Genomic DNA, 23794 nt, shown 5'->3' with positions numbered 1-23794 from the left:
TGATGAATTTTTTTGCCTTGCTGCTAAAACTTTTTCTATAACACATTTCAAATTGTCCAACTTCACATTATACTGCCTCACCTTCTTGGGAAATGGATTTTTTCGACGGGATATTTTGTTAAAATCATTTTGATGATCCATTCTGATCACGTCATATGTTTGAAGTTCTTTCAACATTTCAGATATATGTTCGACATCGTATGCTGATATTCCTTTAATTTTTTCATTATTTTGTTTGAAACAAAATCGTTTAGAATCTGAAACGCTAATTGACGGACCGCTTGTGGTATTGAACTTTGTTTGGTCTTCATTAATTAACAACGCATTTGCAATAGCGATCCTCTCTAATTTTGTAATATGAGGATATTGAATTTTTAGAAATTCTTTCACTCGTTTTTTTAAACTTGACACGTCACTTTGATAGTCCATTTTTGACAGAGTTTATATATACACACTAACACAGCTATCGACCAACAAACTAAGAATGAGACATTGTAATATTCGGTATGTAGTAGAGAGCAGGTAAATAAGCTGTTTTGGGTTCACAAGAAGGGTTTTGGGAATTTATTTTTGTGTACAGGTACATTGAATTTAGGTATAATGGCAAACAAATACTGTTTAATATTTCGTTTGATCATAGTTAAAACATTAACATGCTTTGTTTGATGTTGATAAGGACCAACAATGAATTGTTTGTATTTAAATGATGATAAGAAACTTCAATTCGATTTCAAATCTAGAAATTTCATTACATCGATTTATTTTTATACAAAATTTTTCTAAATATATTGAAATTGATCAGTTTTTTATCTACTCCGTAAATTTTCCATCTCTTTTTGTAACTTATTTCTACCAGCTTCAAAATTTTTATTAAAATACAGAGTGAACTGAAAATTTCTGTCAAATTTAGTCATAATGTACTATTTCACCAGAGAATAGCGAGTTTTTTGTGAAACCATTTCTATATTTTAATTAATTATAAAGTATATAGAAAAGTTAATTGAATCATGGGTTTAAAATTTCTAAGCAACTGGCACTACTATTGAGTTTGCGCGGGATGATTCAAAGTTGTCTAAATATGTTTAGCGATACCCCTAAAAACTGTGCTGAGTATTGAAGCTAAACTGCATCTGCTGTAGATATAATTCCAGCAAAAGCTGGAAACAATTGATTCAATTTTAAGAACAATATTCGATTCTACTATTTTCGAGCGTTTTAGCAAGTTTACTAACACTTTCATTTAAATGTGTATATCAACAAATAAAATTCCAGATTCTGATGCGAGTAAATAAATTTAAGCGCTAACGAATTTCAAATTTTTCAAAAGTGACGGTTATTGTAAGGAAAAATTTCGGGTCGATTGATGCAAAGGAATGCTGAAAAAATTCGGTATTAAATCTATTACATGGTTGGCTACGAATCATGGATCCATGCTTATGAACCCAAAATTAAACAACAATTGATTGATTGCTCCAGTTGTTTGCGCTCGAAGCATTTCGTAGCAAATGATCGCCTATTTTTTCGGAATAACTAGATGTGTCGCCACCATTCACTACAGCAAAGTAGAATGGTCAATTCTGAATTGTACATCTTTATTTGTTTGCCAAAATTGAGGAAACCAATGACAAAAGATGAGTGATTCTCCACCACGACAAAGCGAGCTTTGAACAGTCGAAACATGGAATTGATGGGTCTTCCGCCGTACAGTTCTTGTTTGATATTTAATGATTCCTCCCTATTCACGCAGATCACAAATAAATTCCGAGGTCAACGTTTTTATACACCTGGAGAAGCTGTTGATGAACATTTTTGAAGATACTTCAGTCGGTATGGAAAAAATGCTTTGACAATTGATTGAAACGCATGCAAAAGCGAATTAAACTTAATGGAGGATCTTTTGAAAAACAATAAAGCCATATCTGACAATAAATATTTGTTTTTATGTGTCTATCTTGAGTAACAACTCTCGTACAAATAGGACATGAACATGATTCAAGCTAAAATCACACAAAATCATATATATATAACAAATGACATATCTAAGTTGAGTTTACGATTTTTCCTGGAATATATCACGGGTTGAAGAGTCATTTTGAATTTCAAAAAACTCATTCCACACATTATTGAAAAAGTTTGCAACATTTCAAGCTAGATGAAGTAGAATTCGTGCTGATGCAGCTCCTAGAACTACGGAAAATATCTTCAAAAATTCAAATTCCAAAAGTTTTTAGCTTCGAAACTAAAGCCTAGATACTATCTTAGGCATAAAAGTTAATAGAAATATAGCAAGGAAGAGCTTCATGATTAAAGTTCATGATCTTTGTTCTCACAACAGGCAACAAGCAGCATTTCTTGTAAATGCTCTAGAAGAAGCTTGGCAGAAATCTGTGAGTCATACAATGTTTTTTTTTTGTTTGCTAAGATCTGAAGGTCTCTTGCCTAAGTAATGAAGTTATTGCGTCTCCAATTTCTACAATAACTATCAATTCTTTAGAATCTTAAAATAGTGTGGTCAAAATAACTTTTTTTGGGACCACGTTTGTTGTTTCTGGTGTAAAATGATGTACCAAAATTTTATCTATTGTAGCTTATCGACTGATGTGATTATTATTTATATTACTCACTAATATATTGCTAATTGCTCAAAAGGTTAATCCTTGTTTGTAAAAAAATATATACTAATTCTCTTTGCGCACTAATGGATTCAAGTCCATTAATGATTCATTTTCATACAACGTGATGATGCAGTAAAATAACAAATAAAACATGAATATCTGAATGAACATTTTCTTTCGTTTACAACTTGTTAAGAACTATCAAGTATTATAATTATTATTTAATGATGATAGAGCTGCATGCATAAACAGAATGGTTTAAAGTAGAATGATATAAAGTCCTCAAACAAAAGGCAGGTATCACAACCTAATTAGATCACCCTTTCCTTTCGTGTTCAATTAATTGAACTTGAATAGAATACAACGTGCAAATGATGTTAGACACGAGAAAGACAAATTATCTCTCTTTTCGAATAACACTTCGCCTTCTCTCCTCCATTAAAAAAATAGCAAGAAAAGAACATTAAGCGACATCTGATTAATGAACGTTTATTTCCCGATCTATGGGCAATCAACTGAATTCAGCAAGGTAGTGACGTGATTGGCAACTTTAACTGATTTGTATGTTATTAAATTATTTTCTACTATAAAAAATCTACACCGATATTATAAAATGAAGGTATTTTGAACCAGTTTTTGAAAATTTGAAACGTTTTTTGCTAGAGCAACTGATTTATACTTATTCTAAAGTTTTTAAAAGAGTAATTGAGAGATATGATTTGCGTTTACGAAAGGTTCCCTGGGCAAGTTGTGTCTGGAATGTATAGTGAAATGTACCCTAACCATGGAAATATGAGTTCCATGATAGCCAAACCGTTATAGTCCAGGAGCAAACTCCATTTTGTGTTAATTGGAAAAGTATACGCAAAATAATTCCGAGCTCAGACACTAGTTTTGGGTCAACTAGAGTTCAATCGGAGCTTACGAAAGAACACAGTATACAAGATGAAGTATTCACATAAGCGCGTACTTCTTTAGATGCGAAAATCGCAGCGGAAAACTTTTTTCTTGTGGCTATTACAGATAAATATTAAAATAAATACAGAGCAATAGTTTGTTCCTCAAGAAATAAGAAATACAGTTGTGGGCGTATAGAATTTATTACCTGGACGAAAGGTGGGTAAACGCAGGCCACATTAATAACAAGTATAAGTACAAAATTTGGGCTGATGAATTATGTATTATACACCATACAATACAAGCCTTTTTAGATGGCCCCTCAACTAGATTGAAGAATTGTCCAGGTAAAAATCACCTTATTATAGTATCAACAAACTGTAAACAAGATAACTTGCGAATAGATTGAGGTACTGATGTAAAATCTACCAAAACAGGAATGAATAATAACATCACCTCTTCCACATAATACAAAATTGATCTTCTGAGAAAAGGAAGAAAGTTGAAAGTATGCCTTGTTGGAAACAAAGCTAGTTTTGATTTCGACGCCTTGTGGAGTTTGAGTCGATAAAACGGGCGACTATCATGGGGATGTAGACAGCAAATTGGTTTAGAATTTGTTTGGTAAAGTAATTCCGAACCTAGGAGAAAATTTTATAATTATTTCACACAACACTGCATAATATTTTAGGAAAGCTGAAAAGTTCTTATTAAAGCCAAAATAGCCCTAATTCAAAACTGGTCGTGTTTGAAAGGTATACCATTCGAGATATATATGGCAAAAGCAGAACTTTTGAGGATGGTAAATGGACATGAAACCAAATATGATAAATAAATTATAGAAGAAATTGCTTAAGCACATACATCCCTTCATCACTCGAGCCCTAATAGAACTTATTTGGGCGGACGTAAAAAACTATGTTGCTAAAAAAGTACTAATTCTAAATTTGGCGATTTTGAAAATATTTTTAGTGATGCTGTTTTGTCTATTACCGCTAAAAAAATAGAATAATTCCGTAGGGCAAGTAAAAGTTAAAGCAGAAGTAAAAACGTTAAAATTTGACCATCGAATGGATGATTAATTGATAGAAATCCGATGATAATTAATCTTAATGATGATTCTTTTAGTAGCAATTTTTTATATTCTGAGTAACCGGACTAATATGACAAAAAAGATCTAATAATATTTTATTCTAATTTTTATTTCTCCACGATTTTACTACCAAATAAGTATCATTGTGTTTACCGGTATGTTCTGAAATAAAATGTCCTCATTTTTTGTAATTCATTTAATGTTACTAAACTATAAATGGTTGTTTTCTCATCAATTGGACTTGAGTAATTTTCGCATACCTAGTTGAATACTATGTATATGATTCAATTAAATTTAATAAACTTCCGGTCTTCGCTAAGTATAATTCTGTACAAGCAGCCTCAATTTAGAGATGAAATGAACTGTGCATTATAATATTTTCAAGGTCTCCGTTTCTTAAATGGACAGAGAATGGTGTACGAAATTCAGCTTTCTTGATGTCTTATATATTTTAATTTTTATTAACAGTTCATATCAGCGACACCTGGACAATACGTTGAAAGGCAATTCTCTAGATTGGTTATTTATATAGAAATATTCTTACCACGTATATATACAACTGTGCCATGACCTCATTGACCAAAAAACGCAATTTTCTTTGTTAAATATCCAACAAATATTCAAACTCTTGAGTCTTCCTTCCTTATTTATGTTTGAATACGCTTCGTATTCAAACCTAATTCGTAAGCACGCTTCTCCAATTTCAGAAAGATCATTGCAGGGTTATCCACTCAGGAACGCGAAGCACGACCTTTACCTACCTACTCCGCGTTCAGAATTAGTTAAGGGCTCAATATTTTACAATACAAAAAAATGCACAATCACTTGCCGATTGAAATCAAATCGATATTATCTTTTCCTGCATTCCGCAATAAATTGAGGAGATATTTACTGGAAAGTGCCTTCTACTCTGTAAACTATTTATATTCTAATAATAATATTTAATTCCGGGCATGCTGCCTATTACTATTACTTATAATTTTATTACTCATTATGGTTTTCTTCTGTACATTGGAATTTTAATTTATTTGTATATTTATTGGAGTTTACTCCTTAAGAATCGATTTGCATATATAAGGGGAGGAGTAAAATCTATCGATGAATGACCTCGTTACGTTTTTGGTGCGCCCCTATGATACTTGTCCTATGATAACATACTTGTCACACTGTCATTGTGAAGTTTTATTATCATTGTGTTCCGCTAAAGTGAACTGAAAGTATTTTCAAATAACTATGGCAGAAAGAGTTGTAGATAATATTGCCGGAACATCTAACAAACACGTGGTTGCAAGGTACGGTATAATTCATGTATTATATGTATGAGCGTGTGCAATTTGTATTTATTAAATATTTTAATAATTATCGATGTAGTTCATATAAATATATATTTGAAAACAACACATAAAATTAGATAATCAACCCAATATGAATTATCGAGCGTATCCACATAAAATAGAAAATTTCTAACCTAACCAAAAATTAATTTTTTTGTCGATGTCTATAAATTCTTCCACGTTATTATGATTTATTTTATAAATAATTTTTAAATATTAACAACTGTAGTCAATAATTCGATAATATTATCAGAAAAATCGACAATATTTTTTCATTATAATAATGTGTTTATATAATTTTCTTTCGAAAAGTTATTTTTTAGCTTACTTAAATAATTTTCATGTACTATTTATTATTGTATGTAAAAGATTTAGTGACATAATTATCTTTTTATAACCATTTTTGTTAATTATTAAGATAATATTATATTTTAAATAAAAAATTAATTATAATAATTTAAAAAAAATGTTTATAAAAACCTTATTTTATCAATTTTCTTTAAGTCGGTTGAAATTTTTATAATTATGCATTTATAAATTTTCCAATGTTTTTTTATATTTTTTGACTAGGAAAAAATCAAAACCTCCAAAAACTCCAGCCGAGAGACAACGAGCTTACAGATTAAAAAAAAATTAATGAAGGAAGCCCAAAATATTCTGGCAATCAACCAATCTTTTTTAAGTTAAATAAACTCTTTTTGCGTCTGGTTAGACTATCGAACTTAAGGAGTAAACTCCAGTCGTGCGTCGGAGCTGATACACACAATTTTTTTACTTATTTTTATGTTTGTTTTTTAATTTTTACAAACTTTTGTCTAAAAATTATAACAATTTTTTAACAATAAATCATTTCCCTCTCTGTATACATATAAGTTATTACATACAAAAATTTTCACAAGTACATTTTAAAAGGTAATTTCGTTATTCATTCATATTCATATTTTTTTTGTCTACACCATATTTAGATTATATTCTATTTGCGTCTTTATCTAGGTATTTGTATGTTTGTTTCTTGGTTTTTTACAAGCTTCTAACAGTTTTCTTTGTATTAGTATTAAAATAAATCTATCAGACGTATTTATGTAATATCTTGACAAGTCAAATTATAAATATGGCAGAAACTAAAAATTTAATTACCGTAGCGAAATTGTTGTTAGCCGCTCTTCCAGCAAATCGCCCTGTATATACGTCCTCATTAGATGTACGCGGAAGTTGGCTACATTAAGTATGTCGTTTGTACATTGCAGGGAGTGATTAATATTAACATTTCCCTGATGACACCTTTATTTATAAGCCTCCACAAACAGAAACTGCAATTTATTAAAAATCACATATGGTATCTACTATTAGTGAATTTCAACCGCAATTTATATTTTAAAAAAAGATATTTGTCAATAGAATATAAATAGATTGAAAATCAATTAGAAATAAATAATGAATTCGTATCTGGTTAATAAATATTACATAAGTATCTAAAAATTTTTACGCAATTTACTTTCTCAAAATTTTAATCGGTTACGGTCCACGACAACTTAAGGTAAGTACCAAAATATCTGCACATCATTGACAAAAATAGTTGATGTATCTAAACCTATTTCACGTTAAGAAAACGATGATGTCACAAAAAAAATATTGCTGCGTTGTCATGTTGTAATATTTCCTTAACTTAGATACAAAAAACTTACAACATATAAGAATGGGAATACTCAAAACACATTTGTCTGTAAATTTAATACTTTATCGAATCTTTTTATACAGTAAAACTTGGTTAAGTGAGACATCAAGGAACCTGCACTGTCGTTTCACTTATAGAGGTATTCCACTTACCCAGGTCTCAGATATAAGATATACAGGTATAAATAAATATCTGTCTCATTTACAGAGGGTTCCATTAATAGAGGTGAGAATACAGGTTATTTCAGTTATATAGGTTAAATTATTAAATAAAATAACGTGTTATGTGTGTAAATGAGTTTTAATAAAAAAAAAATACATAGTACTTAAAGGTAATCATACAAATTTATGTAATCAACAAAAATATTCAAGCACGTTTTTACACGTAATATGTACTCAACGACAAGAGCTGAGCTCTTAAATATATGATGATGATGTACGAATATGGAAACAGAGTGTATCAATTATAAAAATCTGTCATTTTAGTTTGTCGTTTGGAAGTATCAGCCATCAGATGTTTTTCGATGTTATAAATTTTATCAAATATGCTTTGGTCACCAATTGATGACATTTCAAAATAACTGTGCAAAGTTTCTAGTGCTTTTACTGCTTCGCGTTTAGAAATTTTTACTAAATTTACTTTCGCGCTCATTTCATCGCCTTCTTCTTCATTTTCCAATGAAGAAGACGAGAAGTCATGAACAATGTCGCTTTCATTAAGTTCTCCTAGTTCTCCTGAAACTATTAAACCGTCATCGACGTTTATAAAATCTTGTAATGTTGGCTGTTGATTATTGTCGTTGCTGATGGCTATGTTCCAATCTTCAGGATCAGTTTATAAATTTTCGTCCTTCTCTTGTACGCTTTCAGTTTCAGTTACTTCAGATTTAAATCCAGATTTTTTAAAGCAGTTTGCTATAGTAGTTTTGGTCACAGAAAACCAAGCTTTCCTAGCAAACCTCATCACCTGAAGAACATCGATTTGTGGGCACTGATTGTCTTCTATAGATTTAATAACATGTCGAACAACTTCTTTTCTGTAATAAATTTTGAAATTGTTGATGATGCCTTGATCCATTGGCTGCAATTTACTTGTCGTATTCGCAGGCAGATACACGAGTTTAATGTGGCTTAGCTCGGGAATATTATTGTGAGCAGTACAATTGTCCACAAACATTAAAATTTTTCGCTTCTGGGCTTTCATTTCTTGGTTTAAATTCTTCAACCAATCAGAAAAAATAATGGATGTCATCCATGCCTTTTTATTATTTTGGTAATTCACAGGCAAAGTTTTCACACCTTTGAAACATCGCGGAGACTTGGATTTCCGATTAATAGGATAGGCAACTTTTCAGTTCCTGACATGTTAGCACCTAGAAGTATTGTAATGCACTCTTTACTGAGTTTCCCGCCATGACAAGACTCACCTTTTAAGGTAAAAGTTTTATCGGGTAGACACTTGTAAAATAAACCCGTTTCGTTTGCGTTCAAAATATCATGAGCAGAATAATTGCGTAATAGAAGTGGTAGGTCTTCAATCCATTGGTTACATTTATTAACATCAACAGCGTTACTTTCTCCACAAATTGCTTTGAAAACTATACCGTTTCTTTTCTTAAACCCTTCCATCCAACCATTGCTGCTACAAAAATTATGAATATCGAGCCTTCGCGCGAAATCTTGTGCCTTTTCTTTAATCATCGATCCACTTACCGGAACGTTTTTGTTACGAAGTTGCTTGACCCATGTTAGCAAACACTGTTCAAGTTCAGGATATTCTGATAAACGTACACGTTTTATGTTTACTCTGAATTATTCTACAAAGCGTAGATTTTGGCACATTAAATTCGGCACAAACTTCTTCGCGTGTCTTCCCACTTTCATAAACGGATATTAACTTCAGTTTTTCACGTAATGATAACGATTGTAGCTTTCGTTTTGGCATTTTACAAATAAACATCTGTATGATAGTAAAGCGAAACTAAAACTGAAGGTAGTTGAAGCTCAAAATTTGTACTTACGTACTTGAAATTATGTGTGGAATTTGTGGGTAGAATAAGAATGAGTAAACAAACAATGTTATCTCAGTTACAGAGGTTCATGCATATAAAATTTACTCGCTGTCTCAGTTATAGAGGTAACTATGATGATAAATCGAAAGAACAAATCCCAGATATAGAGGCTTACCTCGTCCCACTAACAGAGGTAATTCAGTGCCGAAGTGTTGGGACCTCAGCATGAGTTCCAGTTATGGAGGTTTCTCACTTATCCAGGTCCCACTTAACCGAGTTTCACTGTATTAGGATAAATAAGGTTGATATGGCCGTATTTCTTTAAAGGTAAATGTAAATGTTACAAAAAGAAATGATAATCTGTACTTTATTATTAATCTTTTATTAATCAACTTTGATTATATAGACGTTGGTGACGATTTATCAATTGATAGTTTACTAATTAATTTTTTTTCAACCAAGTAAGTGGCCATCTTATCCAACCCCTCCGTGTCAGATGGCCATAGAAAGTAATAGATGATGGCCATATTATTTTTTCGTTCTTTTCCTTTCCTCTTGCTTTGATTGTCCTTGTCTTCAGTCTTTTCTTTTGTCTTTTTTCATGTTTTTGAGTTAAGTTTGACATAAAACCAATGAAATACTTGCCTTTTTAATTTTTTTCGACACAACATTACGTGCGATCTCTCACAAGCGTTTGAAGTTTTTTAACTGGACATCTTAAACGACTGGCCATGTCAATCCGAATTACCCTTTACGACTTTATATACAGAAAATATATGAAAATAAACAAATTATCATGTTTCTAAATGTTTAAAATAGAATCGGTAGAGCGGAAACACAAAATACTGAAATAAACTGGAGAAAACTAAAAAACTTATAAGAATATACAGGATGTCCCACGACGAGTTAAAATTATCTGTATATGGTAAAATACTTAAAGTAAAATCATATCTACGTTCGGGTTTTCGGATACGATCTTTTTAACTAAAATATTATTAAAGATGGCCGGTATAACTGGAAATCGACAATAACTTTGTTATTTTAAATAGAACCTGTATTTTAATACATTTTTTTCGAGTTATTAATTTTTTTGGAAAAAATTGACCAATGTAGACACTTATTATTTTTTTTTTCAAGAATACCCTTAAAGATATGAAAATGGTTCCTATTCGGTTGCTTTCAGCAAGATCACAAGTATTTGAATTTATGTTGAAAAATTTTTCATTTTATACAGGGTGTGTATAAAAAGTGTTCAAAGTTTAACTTCATAAATATCAAATTTCTTTATGTTTTTAAATAAAGCCACCCGGTTTTTTCTATTTTAATGTATTCCGGGGTAAAAAATAAGGCAAATTCATTCGTTATCCTTAACATTAGATTTTGTGGTGTGTGGAAAACGTAGAAATAATGTATAATCCTGTCTTCCATTCAATATTTAACAATAGATTTTTTTAGTAACAAAATTAATCTTGTGGAAATTGTGAAAGTGAAATAGAGAAAAAACATTATTAAAAATCTTGTATTTAATTAGATTTCCCTGTTCCCTCAATATATTTCGTTACAAAATTGAAATGTTGAAAATTGGAAAAAGAAACGTAGCAGATATCATAGCGCAAAGTAGAAAGAAATAGAGAAGAAAATGACAATTTATTCCATTTAATTAGATTCCAGATATTCAACAACATATTCAAGAATGAAACTGATCGTTTCACAAATTCTGAAAAAGCGAATTCCTATCCTCTAGTCTCTACCTCAATTTGTGGAAGTAGGTTGGAAAAATCACCCGGAAAACAAATTCCTTTTCCGGTCTATTAAAAATTCTTATGACTGGGACGTTTCTGCGGTAAAATGTATAGCTGCTCTGAGTTTTCCTTGAACCTCAATTTTGTCAGCGTGATTTAACTTCATACTTGCCACTCGGCAAGCAGAAACCTGTCGAAATTATATTTGATTCCAGTCGTTTTTATTTATTTTCATTCTTTCTGCTTTTCATAAATTGGAACCTTTTTTAATTTCTTTTATCGTTGAAAAATAAAATTTAATTAAGAACTTCGTCACTCTTGGATTTTTTCATGACTTATAGATATATAGTAACTCCATCAATATGATATAATAATAATTCCAAACAACTTATTTGTTTTAAATAATAAGTGTATAGAGTAGTAGATAAAAACTAGAATGAAACAAGAAAGAATGAAGTTCACAAAATACCTGTGGAGAATAATTGAAAAACATGAAAACTTTCACTTAAAAAAATAATGAATTCCATGAACATTCACGTCATAAATTCATGAAGTTTTGCCTGTTTTGTTCCTCAAATAATACTTTTTAAAATCATAAAAATACCAACGGGTTGAATATTTCAATTTGAATTGAAGTAGCCTTCAATTTTCTTGAGTATGATGAACATTTCAATACTACCGTTCGCAGTAGTTTCTAAGTGTTAAAAGAAGGCCGTGGCTAGAGATTTGTATAGCAAAGAAAGAAGTATCACAATAGCACTAACATTTTTCTTAGATTCCATTCAAATTTAATTGTTAGTCTATTAGAAACAGAAAACATCATGATGGTGATAACACCACACAAGAAGTGCGCGAAGAACATCACTAGAAGACTACAAAGAACATGAATGAATGGGAAAAATATCCCAGAGATCCAAGTGTGTCGAATTATGAATGAAGAATAAAGAATCACTCGAGCTAAAGACATTTTTTACCAAAGAATACTTTCAAATGAGGCAAAAACGAAACTACCGAAATGACAGGAGTGTGTAACCACCGGAAGCAACTCTTCCAAAACGACGAAGACTAAAATGTATCCACAAATGTACACAAAAGGAAACTAATCACTAAAATGTGATGCAAATGTCCTATCCTACTTTGTTCTGATACTTGAAATAACCAGAGGCGCATTGGTATTAACCTTTTAACGTTTTTGGACCTCGACCGTAAAAGCTCCACGAACTTACAGATGACTTTATCAGCAGATGACTGTTCCTTGCACAAGTAGTAGTTTAAGATGTCTAAGTCAAAGTCTAAGAAGACGGTTTCCATTAAAAAGGCCTGTTTAAGAGGAGTTCATTGATAAGAGAGGTAGAAGTTCAATCTATATTTACCTTAGCTTGTTGCATACTAGGTGTTTCTATCCATGTCTGCAGAGACTGCTTGGTAAACAGATTGTTGAGGGACGCACCATTCTGAACCAGGTCAGTGAGTCCGCTTCGTCGTTCTACTTCGTTATTACACTTGTTGCCCCAGTGACCCGGCTCCCTAATGAGCTGGACTTTTCTGCTATCACTAGTTCTTGCAGGACTTTTTTACACTCCAGCAGTATATATCTTAATATTAAGATTTATGGATACGTAAATAAATGTGGATACTTAATAATGTCAGTTTACTTTTTTTATGAAAGTTGACTCATTTTAACTTTATGATCTATTATATATGACTTGTTTTGAGGTGGTAAAACTAAAATATAGACAAGCGGTCTCAATATTTACCTATTGTCTGCTACACAATCTTGTATATAGACTATTGCTATAAAAACTATGTTATCTCGCATATTTGAATATACTATAGTATCGGTAAACTAGTAATCTACTTTGAATTGATAACTTTCGATTCTATTTACTCCGAAAATAACAAAAACTGATAGTAATTGAAACAATGACTTTGCATTTTTATGTGCATTCATCTAGTATTTCGCAACGAGGTCTTATATAGCATTTATAATAATTGTAATAATTATGACTCAGCATTTTCGAACAACGATACGAGGGACACTCCGTATATTTTGAAATTCCACTAAACTAGAGGATTTAGAACTGCCAAGAGCTCTGAATGAATGAAAGTTAAGTCGCTGCTATCACAGACTCAATAGTGTGACTTAAAATGCAGTATATGTACTCTGGTGCCTGTTAACATCAAACAAGGTAGTTGATGAATTTATTTATTTATCCTTTTCATTACGATTTCGGTCATTCACCGGTGACTGTTATCATAGAAGACGACGACTTGGTCAATGTTCATTATGACCGAAATTATGTTTCCTGCCTGATTGATATAGAGAAATAATGATGTGTGGAAAGAGAAGTTCTGGGCCTGTATATGACTGATGAAGTCACAAATTGTTACAATAAATAAAATCATAAATAGATGCAAATTGTTTATTAATCGAGATCATTAAAACAACCTAACTGTATAAGGTATATGTAGGTAAGTTAGGTTAGGTTAGGTTACGTTGGGAGAGGTTAGATTACGTAAGGTTAGGTTAGGTTAGGTTAGGTTAAGCAAACATAACCTCTTCGTTACTTGTGTTAAAACAAAATAGTGCATCGACGCATTTTCGACTGTGGTCGAACACTGGAGTTTGTTAACATTCACACAAATTGTAAATCGCCGAATCAAAGGTTCGCAGTATCTCCTCCGTGTATGTTAACATTCACCGGTGTATGTCCGATTCAAGTATAAATTAAGAAAAGTTTCCGAGTTACACCATGGTGACTGTCGACATATACTGGTGCATCTTAACATTCACTAATATTGGACACTCACAATAACATACATAAATATATACAGGGTCTTTCACGACGAGCTGAATCGATATGAATATGAGAAAGTACCGGAACTAGTGTTCTGAAAATTTGCTGGCATGAGTTTTCCAAAATACTCGTTTCAGCTAAAATAATTTCAGTTTTCTGAAACTTTCGGTTATACCAGAAGTGGACCAAAACTTGGTTATTCTAAAGGGAATACTATGGTTTTTATTAAATTTTTGGGATCTACGCAAAATTTCAATATAACTTTATATGAGGCATAGTATGTCTAAAGTCCACCATTTTTTTATTATTTCACATTTTCGAAATTTTTGGACACTAAAAAAATTATATTTCTAAGTTTGAGTGAGTCAGGTCTAATGTTTTGGGATTTGGACAAATAACACTCACAGCTTTCAAAATCTGTGAAAACCTTGACAGAAATTTATATAGGGTGTTCAGAAAATGGTGCCGAATTTCGATATCTAAAAACTTCAAATGGCAAACCCCATTTTTGTCTTTACCATTGAATTCTACGCTTTAAATTAAGGGGACTTCGTTAGTAAATTCAAATATCTCAAATTAACGGTTTTGTAGAAACTTGAAACTATATACAATGCATAAATTTAACAATTTAACCAAGAGGAAGGATTATTACTAAAAATTTTCTTCGCATTATTGGAATATACTTTTAAGAACCCGAACAGAGAAGGCGTAAATGTGAAAATAGTTCTTATACAAGTCAGCTGCGCTTCACAGATGATCTAGTGAGTAAATTTATAAATGAACGTAATGACGTTCTTATTTTTCTTCGATATTTGACAAGAAATCATTTTGTAAGAGAACGTTCGCCACATTATCACGTTTCTCTAATCGTTAGTATAAATGACAAAATCTTAAGTTCGATTTAAAAATCTTCATAGGCCGTTCTAAATTCCAAGTGCTATAATTTAGATTGATTAGCATAATAAAGCGATTCTGTAACTCATAGAAATTCATTATGAGCGTTGTTTTAACGATAGTCATTTCCATAATTCAGATTGAAACAAAAGTAATGATTAACGTACTTCCTCCGGGTTTTCACATTTACCTCTCCTTGTCCTTGACAATAAATTATATTTAGAAAGATATTACGGATATTAAACATTAATTATTACCGAAGACTTCTAATATTTTATGTATAGGAAATGCGGACGGGAAACGTTCCGATTTCAGGGGAAAATGTATTGATTGATCGCACCAAATATTTTGGGAACAAATTAAAGGTTTAATAATTCTAAGTTAGTAGTATCATCTCTTAACGGTATTAGAGTATTTTAGATTTCCACTAGCTCATTTTCAGTATACCACCCACCTCTAATCGTGAATATATATAACATAAAGGATATGTGGATTGATGATCGAATTAGATCCTGCGGAAACTGCAAATAGCGGAGATATGTCGAAGTGAATTTCGGAGGCTTTTTGAGTTTTATCCGAATTTTGTTCTGCTTCATGCAAGCACCATCTAGGTCTCGGGAGTGGTAGTGGGTGGCGGGAAGTGAGTGAGCCACATCTCGAACAGAATAATGCAACCGCTTGCCCTTCAATTCGGCGCTTTTCTATTAAAAATAAACAAAAAAATAGGAGATTTCATAGAAGACCAAGAAAAAACAAACAGAGAAAACAACAAGAAAAAATAAAAACAAAACATATACCCTGAACTGGAAAGAAGCGTTTTTTATTTAGGCTGGAGCTTTCTTTCCATCTTCTTCGAGCCATTTGATCTCCCGTTTTCTCTTCCTTTTTTTAGCCAGGACAATACTTTTAAACCAATCACCACAACTCCAGCATGGCAGAGGAGCAACTCCCTTATCAGTGCCAAATCCTTCCTCGCTATGAAAAAATTCCTTATTCCGCCCAAAATATACCCATCGAATCTCTCTCTGTGAAAACAACAGGATGTTTGCGGTTTTTCTTTCATGATAGAAATTGACATCTTTTTCACCCCTATCGCGGATGTGGTTGAACTAGATAATCGGTAGGAGGAACCAATTAAGAGAGGATCTGCTGATCATCAGAATAAAGAGAATTGTTTTGCTTATGATCAACTTAAGCTAATAGATCCGCATCATAGAAGAGCAGATTCCTAAAAGATTAACAATAAAGAAAGAAAATAATCTGCTGATATTTATTAAGATGAACAGTGTCTTGAATAAATACAACTTTACCAAGTGGATTTCTTTCTTAAATCTATCAGGGAAAACCCCCAGAAGATTAAGAAAATAATACGAAGAAAAGTAGAGGAGCCAATCAAAAAAGGATCTGCTGAGCTTTAGCTTTAGCTTTAGAGTGGATCCTCTGAGAAAACCCCTAGATAATCAAGAAAATAGAAAGAAGCCGGACCACTTGCGAGAAAGCCTACTGAATAACATAACTACAATCCTCATCTGAAAGAACACAGCTTTGAATCTGTGTTTGGGAATCTACCATGGAGCTTTAAGCAAAGTTCTGAGTACTTTGAATTGAACTCTCTGTATCTTTGAGATGTTCGTATTGCATGCTGAACCACAAAGTTGTATTTCATATGGGTGTATAGGCTTTATTTAGTTTTGTATTGTGAGGCGCCGGTCTAGATAGATACCGAGGTATTTCTTATCTTCTTGGTGTATGGACAGTTGTTCATTCTATAGTATATCTCTTAAGAGTCACATGGACAGATTTGGAGGTATTCGCTCCGATGCGTCACATCTTCATCCGTTTATGGATTTTATCGAGGTGGTATTGCAGACATCTGAAGGTAGCAGTGGTTAGGGTAGTTATGGGGAGATCCGATGTACAAATGGTATTAACACGCTATGTTGTGGTACTCCAGATTTTATCGGTATCAAATCTGTGGGTGATTATTATATATGTCATTCTAAAGTGTCTTTCAGTGAGGTAAGACGTCAATACTTCAAAAAAAGGATGCCAAGGATGGAACAAAATTATCTAGGCTACTTGTCACTGCGGTGGAGGATAACCCAAGTTAAGCATGGCTGTAAATATCACCTTCTTTTGGAAGTTCCTCCAGGACGCTGTCTGTGATCTGGTCATGCCCAAGTACTTTTCTAGGATTTATTTGATCTTTGACTTCACTGGCGAAAGTGATATTTTCCAAATAGTAGCAAATGTTTTAGATATACATTTTTCATATGAATTAGAAACATCTCTAGTACATCACAAAGCATACCTTGGTGGAGTGAACAGATTCTCAGTATGGCGAGTTAATTGTGTTGATAAATCGGTTTAAGTTGTTTGTGACATTTTTGAAAAATGGAGCGTTGCGAGTTTTCTTAAGAGATATTAAGAGTAATGTATAGGAAAGACATCGGTTAAGGTATCCCTTGAGTCTGGAGAATTTTTTTCCAAGATGAAGTTTGGAATACCCCCTAAATTTTTTCCTAAGATGTTGTGTATAAAATTTCGATTGATTGCGATGTCGGTAAACCTTGCCTTAGGAAGCTTAAAATATTGAAATTTATCGAAATTTCGTCATTTCTAGGCTTTTGTCTCCCACATGTTGTACCATTATTATATCGGCTCTACCCGCCACAGTGTACTGAAAACATATCTCCCGAACGTGTCAATGAGGGAAAATGTGCCAGCATGACCCAGAGACGAACGCCGGGTCTGTGGTCACTTAAAGTACCTTAATCCTGAATTGGCATCTTTGGAATTCCTCTACGAGAGTGTTCCACTTGAAATGGTAGAAGCCTTGCATAATTATTTTCATGAACCGCCTCCACTATGCTTCTTCTCGATGGGTTATAAGGAGTTAGAGCTCTCCCAATAAAGTAAATGCTTTGTGTTGTGTAATCTCTGAGACTTTTCCAGCGGTATCATGTGTCAAGAGATTTTCTCTATGAGGATACGAATGACACTGCTGAGCCCGTTGTGAACCTAACCTAAGAGTTAATAGGTCAACTACAAAATGAGGAACATTCACAAAATCAGTTACCTGTCGCTCAATACCCTCGCCAACTAATGCCTATGAGTGAAATTAAATATTTAATCAGCAATTTTTGGTAATCTGGGGAAGGTTTTGTATCAAACAATCAATAAATATTGACTTTACTGACAGAAAACCTGACATTTCCATTTTAACTTGCCTGCTCATGAGGGATCGATACTCAGAAAAGTACCACAATAGTGACATATCAAAAGGCTTCAAAGGCAGGATTTATAAACATCCGAAAAAGCTGATATTCTCTAAATTTCTCACATGATAGGGAAAAAATGTAGAGGGTATCTGATGTTGACCTTTGACTTCCGCTGTTAAGGGACGCACTAATCTCAATTAAGACATGACGTAGTTCTTGGTACTTTTCTTGTTTGGCAACAATCTATCAGTCAGCATGGAAGCCCATAATAATTAATGAAAATTACAGTGACTACAAACTTTCTACAAGATGAGTAGGTTTTGAAATATTCCAGAACACTCAAAATTTATGACCTCGAGCCGTCACTGCCCGGTATACTATTTTTAATATGAGTATCCTTCCCTCAACTTTACACGAAGTTAACTTATATATGTTTGATTATTGAAAGTTCTCTTTTTACAAACTCTAAAATTTCATTTTCGAAACGATTCGTGAAACTCCCGGTGGAGAATAAAACAATAAATTGCACGTTAAAACTTTGAGATCGAGATTCATCGCTCATTTTTATCTACTTCTTTTCAATACGCTTTAGAAAGTTGGAAGTAAGTGGATCACATTTTCCAATTTAACGAAAAATGTACATTTTCAAGTGACGCATTCCTTTAAATTATTGAAATGATTGCTGTAGGAATTTATTTCTGAAATAATCTATTATTCATGTTCTTATTTGAAAAATTCAATTAGCATTCCAGTGTACCGTCGAGGTAAAAATATTTTTTAGATACCAATGATACAAATTGAAGGCATATTTTTTAGTTACCTGACGACATCTAAAATCTGGAAATCAACGGTATAATACTTAAGCATCCACTACACTCCTCGCGGGTTCGATTGAGGTTAATTGTATACGATATTGTAGAGGTAAACTTTGTGTAACCTCCCTCACTATATTTCCCATTATTTTTTGATCGGAGTAAAAGATTTCGAAGAACTTCAGTTTGTCGTGAGATGTGATTGGATGTGCATCGCCGTCATCCACAATTTTCTTTTTATTGATATTTTTCTAATCATGTTCTTGTTACGAATATGCACGTAGGTATAATAAGCGAGACTGTTCATTGAAACTGCAGCTGTCATTCCAAGGTCCATGTTTTCAAGTGCGCGGACTTTTCATGAGATTGCGCGAGTTTGAGGACATGCTCTTCAAACTTGAGTCAACTTGAAATAGACCATGATAGAATGATTAACACACGTCATCTTATGGCTCATAAAAAAATGACATAACCTACGAAAACACTTGTTAAAAGTAGGGTTCTATCTATAAAGAAAAATAATCAACAGAAATTGGAGTTGAAACTTTTTAATAATTTTATTTCAAATTTTTATTATTAACGCTACAGGGATTATCCATGGGATCCATTACTTTATTTTATTTATTATATATACTATACTATATATTTACTACATATGCCCAACTTTAAACTATTATTATCCATCTGTATAGATGAATAATGGAGATTAGGGAAATTAGGGACTGTAAAAATGTCATTCCAGTTCCACTAATCATCTATACGTTTTTCTAAAGTTAAACAAATACCATTATTAGATCCTAAAACAATATTTGCAACTAATTTGATTTCATGGAACGGATTGGTCGGTAAAAGTTTGTAATTTCTTAAAACTTTGGAAATAATACTTTTCATCTCCAGCATAGCAAATTTTTGACCTGAAAATACGTGAAAAATATATAATTTGAATGAAAACCTTATTATAATACATATAAAACGACTACTGAAACAATAGATGATATTTTGTACCAACTACGTACTAATACTCAGATAGGGTGAACGATTATTAATATTGTTGGAATCAAAGTATAGGCAAATTAAATTAAATTTCCATTAGTCGTTAGGAACGATTTAAATAATAGATACTGATCTCACCAAAAATGAAATGACACATTTTGAACTTGCAAGGACAGAAATGTGAAGAAAAGTTGATCGTATAGAAACTATTACTTTCTAATAATTAGATAAAAAACCCGCCATTAGTTTACTTAGTTAAGTTTAGTTAACTTTAATGTAATGACAACATGGTTGCAATGTGGGAAAGAATAGTTGGAGAATAGATAAATAAATAACAAAGTAATAATAAAGTGTAGGCGTGAAATGTATATAGTGCCTTCGGGATCAAATTTTAAACGCTCACATATTATTTTGTGATGGTATTATGTTGATTTACTTCTTAACTTAAACACCGAATTGGGGGTGATGCTACAGAGATCTCTGTAGGCCTAACTTTATAAGGATCTTTGTATTTTTAACCAGCCATTTCCTTAACTACTTCCATTTTGCATCTTTTCAAGTCTATACACTGAGCCCATTGATGCTTTAACCTTTTTAACCCTCCCAAATAATAATTACCGTCTTTTTCCTCGAAATAGGTGTTCATGTATGCGTTAATATTCTCGAAAATAAGAATATATCTCTCGCAAGTGTAACTTTGAGGTTAGAGTACAAGAAGAAGTCTCTGTGGGCCAGATATGGTGAATATAGTGGATGGTCAACTAATTCGAAGTACAGTATGTGAATTTTAGCTATTACAATAATTGAACTGTGGGAAAATTCGTTGTCATGCTGGTCCTTAGAATGGGGTAGCTTTTATTCGATGGTCCTCTAGCACCAAATGATATTGCAAAGTCTCTGTATTTCTGTTCTCGATACTCAATGTTTACACATTTTCAGAAAAATTTAGACAACGACTAACATACGATTGTTAAGCAGAAAATAAGCTTCCAAAATGGCCGGAATTTTATTGAGAATATCTCGAAGCGTACGCAAATATATTAATTAGTTCAGACATCTTCAGATGGAAGTCGGAAACTTTTCAGAAAACCCTCGTATACGAATTGAAAACCACGAATTTATTTTATCTATTTATTATTGTTGCTTCCAGTTAGTGGAAGGAGAGAAAACAATTTAGAAATGAATTCCTGCTGTTTAAGTAGAATTGAAATGGGTAAAAGACAAATTAATTTGATTAAAATATTGGTAGTGACTATACAACGGAAGTGACTACGCCACAATGATTTATGAAATAGGCAAACTATGGAAAAATTTAGCAGATTAATTGTTATGTGAAGATTAGTACATGTAAGAATCCAATTTCGGCATGGAAATCATTACAGTATCTATTTATTAAATCCATTCGCCAACGTTTTCGTGAGATGGATGATAAGTGAAAGTACTATTCATTATGATAGTGCAGTATAAATTAACGTATTAGAGATAATTGATTAATAAGCGTGATAGCAGATAGTTAAAACCGACATCAGTTGTTCAAAAGACAAACACAGTAGTGCATTGTTGAATTTAGTTAATTATTCAATATTGAGTGTAGATATTGACTTGATATAGTAAATCATAATTTAGACGAAATATGTTCGAAGGGACATTTTGTAACCATTAAAATGTAGATCATACATGACACATATTAGGAGTTTCCAGAAACCTGATCATGATCCGAATGTTCGGAAACTAACCCGGATCACGTTCACTGTTGTTCGGAAACTGATCGAGATAATCGGGTTGTAGCTGATACCCTGGTAGACCAGTGGGTAAATACGATCAGTTGATGGATTGTTTCATTTGTCTAGAGCTTTTTAAACTTTGAAAAAATTATTTATTCTCCTTATATGTTTGTCTACTATCAATTCACATGATACATACAATTTATAGATTTGCGATTTTTATACTTTTCGGCGGTGGTGTCATGGTGGCGGAACGCTTTTTGGAAATTTGACGAATTCATGGAAAAATTCAATGCTTACGGACGAATCAACTTGGTGCAAAGTCCATTGTAATCCCTTTCAGATTAATATAACTGAGTAAACAAACGTCTGAAGTCGTTGTAGACATTTTACTGAACTATTTGACAAATCACGGATTCGACAACATTTATCTGAAGAAGTGATGATGCCAGCGTAATATTAGGGAAATATCACGTGCTGCAGTATTATATGTCTAGAGATTATTGTCTGGCACTGCATAAACCACAAGCTTGAGCTGGCAATTAGTGATGCGATCGATGAAGCTGAAGTAAATAATTTTCCGATTTTTGTGGATACAATGTACTCCATTTATAATGAATCGTGAACTAGCTGAATGCTAGAACAAAAAATACAGAAAATAGGAAGGATTCTAGTAATTAAATGAGTAATACTCTGCTATATCAAACCCTTTTTGAGAATCTAAAGTAGACAAAGAGAGAACTTTAACAGAAAGAGCTATGAACACTGATCTAACCAAGAAGCTTTCGTCATTTTAGTTTCCACTAAATCTAGTCATTATATACGGTATTTTAGCAGACTTTTCAATGCTGTCAGAATGTTTGCAAAATCGAGAAACTACTGTTATTTATGCTTATAAGTTAATCAGAAGAAGCATAAGATTTTTCAAACTCCTGCAAGAAAAACCGGAAACTAAGTCTTCTGAATGAGCTAGTGTGAAAAACAATTTGAATACAAGAATGGTTAAAAATGTGTAAATTCATGTGTAACATGAATATTAAGTTGCTGAAGAAGCCAAACGTTCTTCACTTCAACAACGCGGAACTACTTCCATTCCCAACAATGGAAACATCCACGATCTTTACCGTTTGGAGGAGATCAACTGAAAAAGCTACATCTTCAAGGGTTACCACACATGTATCAAATTGCCTTATAAAGTATTATAATCATGAGAAAATGAGAGACAATAAATATTATAAATCTAGTGCAAATATATCTTTTGACTGAGTTAGACTGACATTGACAATGAGTTAAATCAAAGCTACATAAACATCACTATTAGACTAGTTTAGTTTACATTCAAAACAACGCAAATTTAGCTAAAAAATATTTGACAATTGATGGGAATTTAGCAAATGATTGTTAAAATTTTGTTTTTGGAGACATACTATATATAGAAATTTATACAAGTTTAAAAATCCATAATTTTAGACTCACCAATACAATTTCGAGGTCCTGCACTAAAAGGAGTATAAACAAAAGAATTGCTTCTATTCGAATCATCGTCAAATCTGTCAGGATCCATTTTCAATGGGTCTGGGAAATATATCGGATCTCTATGCATTGCGAATATTGAAATCAAAATATCAATATTTTTAGGAAGTGTATATTCACCTAAAAAATATGTCAGATCAACAGAATTCCAATGGTTCAAAAACAGTAGCTCAATACAGTTTATATTAGCTTTCAGCCATCTTATTCGCCAGATTTATCGCTTTGTAGTTTTGAGGGCATTCATACAACTGTGACGAAGATGCTGTCAGAGGTGTCGGTCAAAGACTTGCTACAACGCCTGGAAACATCACTGGACTCGCAGTACGGAAGAGGATTACGTTGAAGGGGTTCATGTTGTCACCGCCAAATTTTAAACAAATAATTTTCAGAGCATCAGTCTTATTACTCAATTGTTAAACTTCGGAAACAGCGTTCCAGTAAATATTTATTCC

General features: G+C 32.5%; 2 protein-coding genes across 9 annotated transcripts in view; one reads left to right on the top strand and one right to left on the bottom strand.

Annotated features, from left to right (window-relative positions):
• Positions 1 to 23794, top strand: part of LOC130445025 (hemicentin-2-like) — a 517421-nt gene that overhangs the window by 349271 nt on the left and 144356 nt on the right. The gene's annotated exons all lie outside the window — the stretch shown is intronic.
• Positions 1 to 23794, bottom strand: part of LOC130445026 (cytochrome P450 4V2-like) — a 56705-nt gene that overhangs the window by 16821 nt on the left and 16090 nt on the right. For 3 of the 8 annotated variants that reach the window (XM_056780491.1, XM_056780495.1, XM_056780494.1), the window contains 2 exons: positions 23286 to 23462; positions 19625 to 20006 (listed from right to left, as the gene is read on the bottom strand). In XM_056780491.1, the coding sequence (XP_056636469.1) occupies positions 19840 to 20006; positions 23286 to 23462 (344 nt within the window). In that variant the 3' untranslated portion in view covers positions 19625 to 19839. Of the gene's footprint in view, positions 1 to 19624; positions 20007 to 21947; positions 22447 to 23285; positions 23463 to 23630; position 23794 lie in introns of those variants that run through there. The other 5 variants (XR_008910014.1, XM_056780492.1, XM_056780493.1 and 2 more) reach the window with 5 other exon arrangements.

The sequence above is a fragment of the Diorhabda sublineata genome, chromosome 6 (genome assembly GCF_026230105.1).
Source record: "Diorhabda sublineata isolate icDioSubl1.1 chromosome 6, icDioSubl1.1, whole genome shotgun sequence".
NCBI lineage: Eukaryota > Metazoa > Arthropoda > Insecta > Coleoptera > Chrysomelidae > Diorhabda > Diorhabda sublineata.
This window is presented reverse-complemented; position numbering and strand designations above follow the sequence as displayed.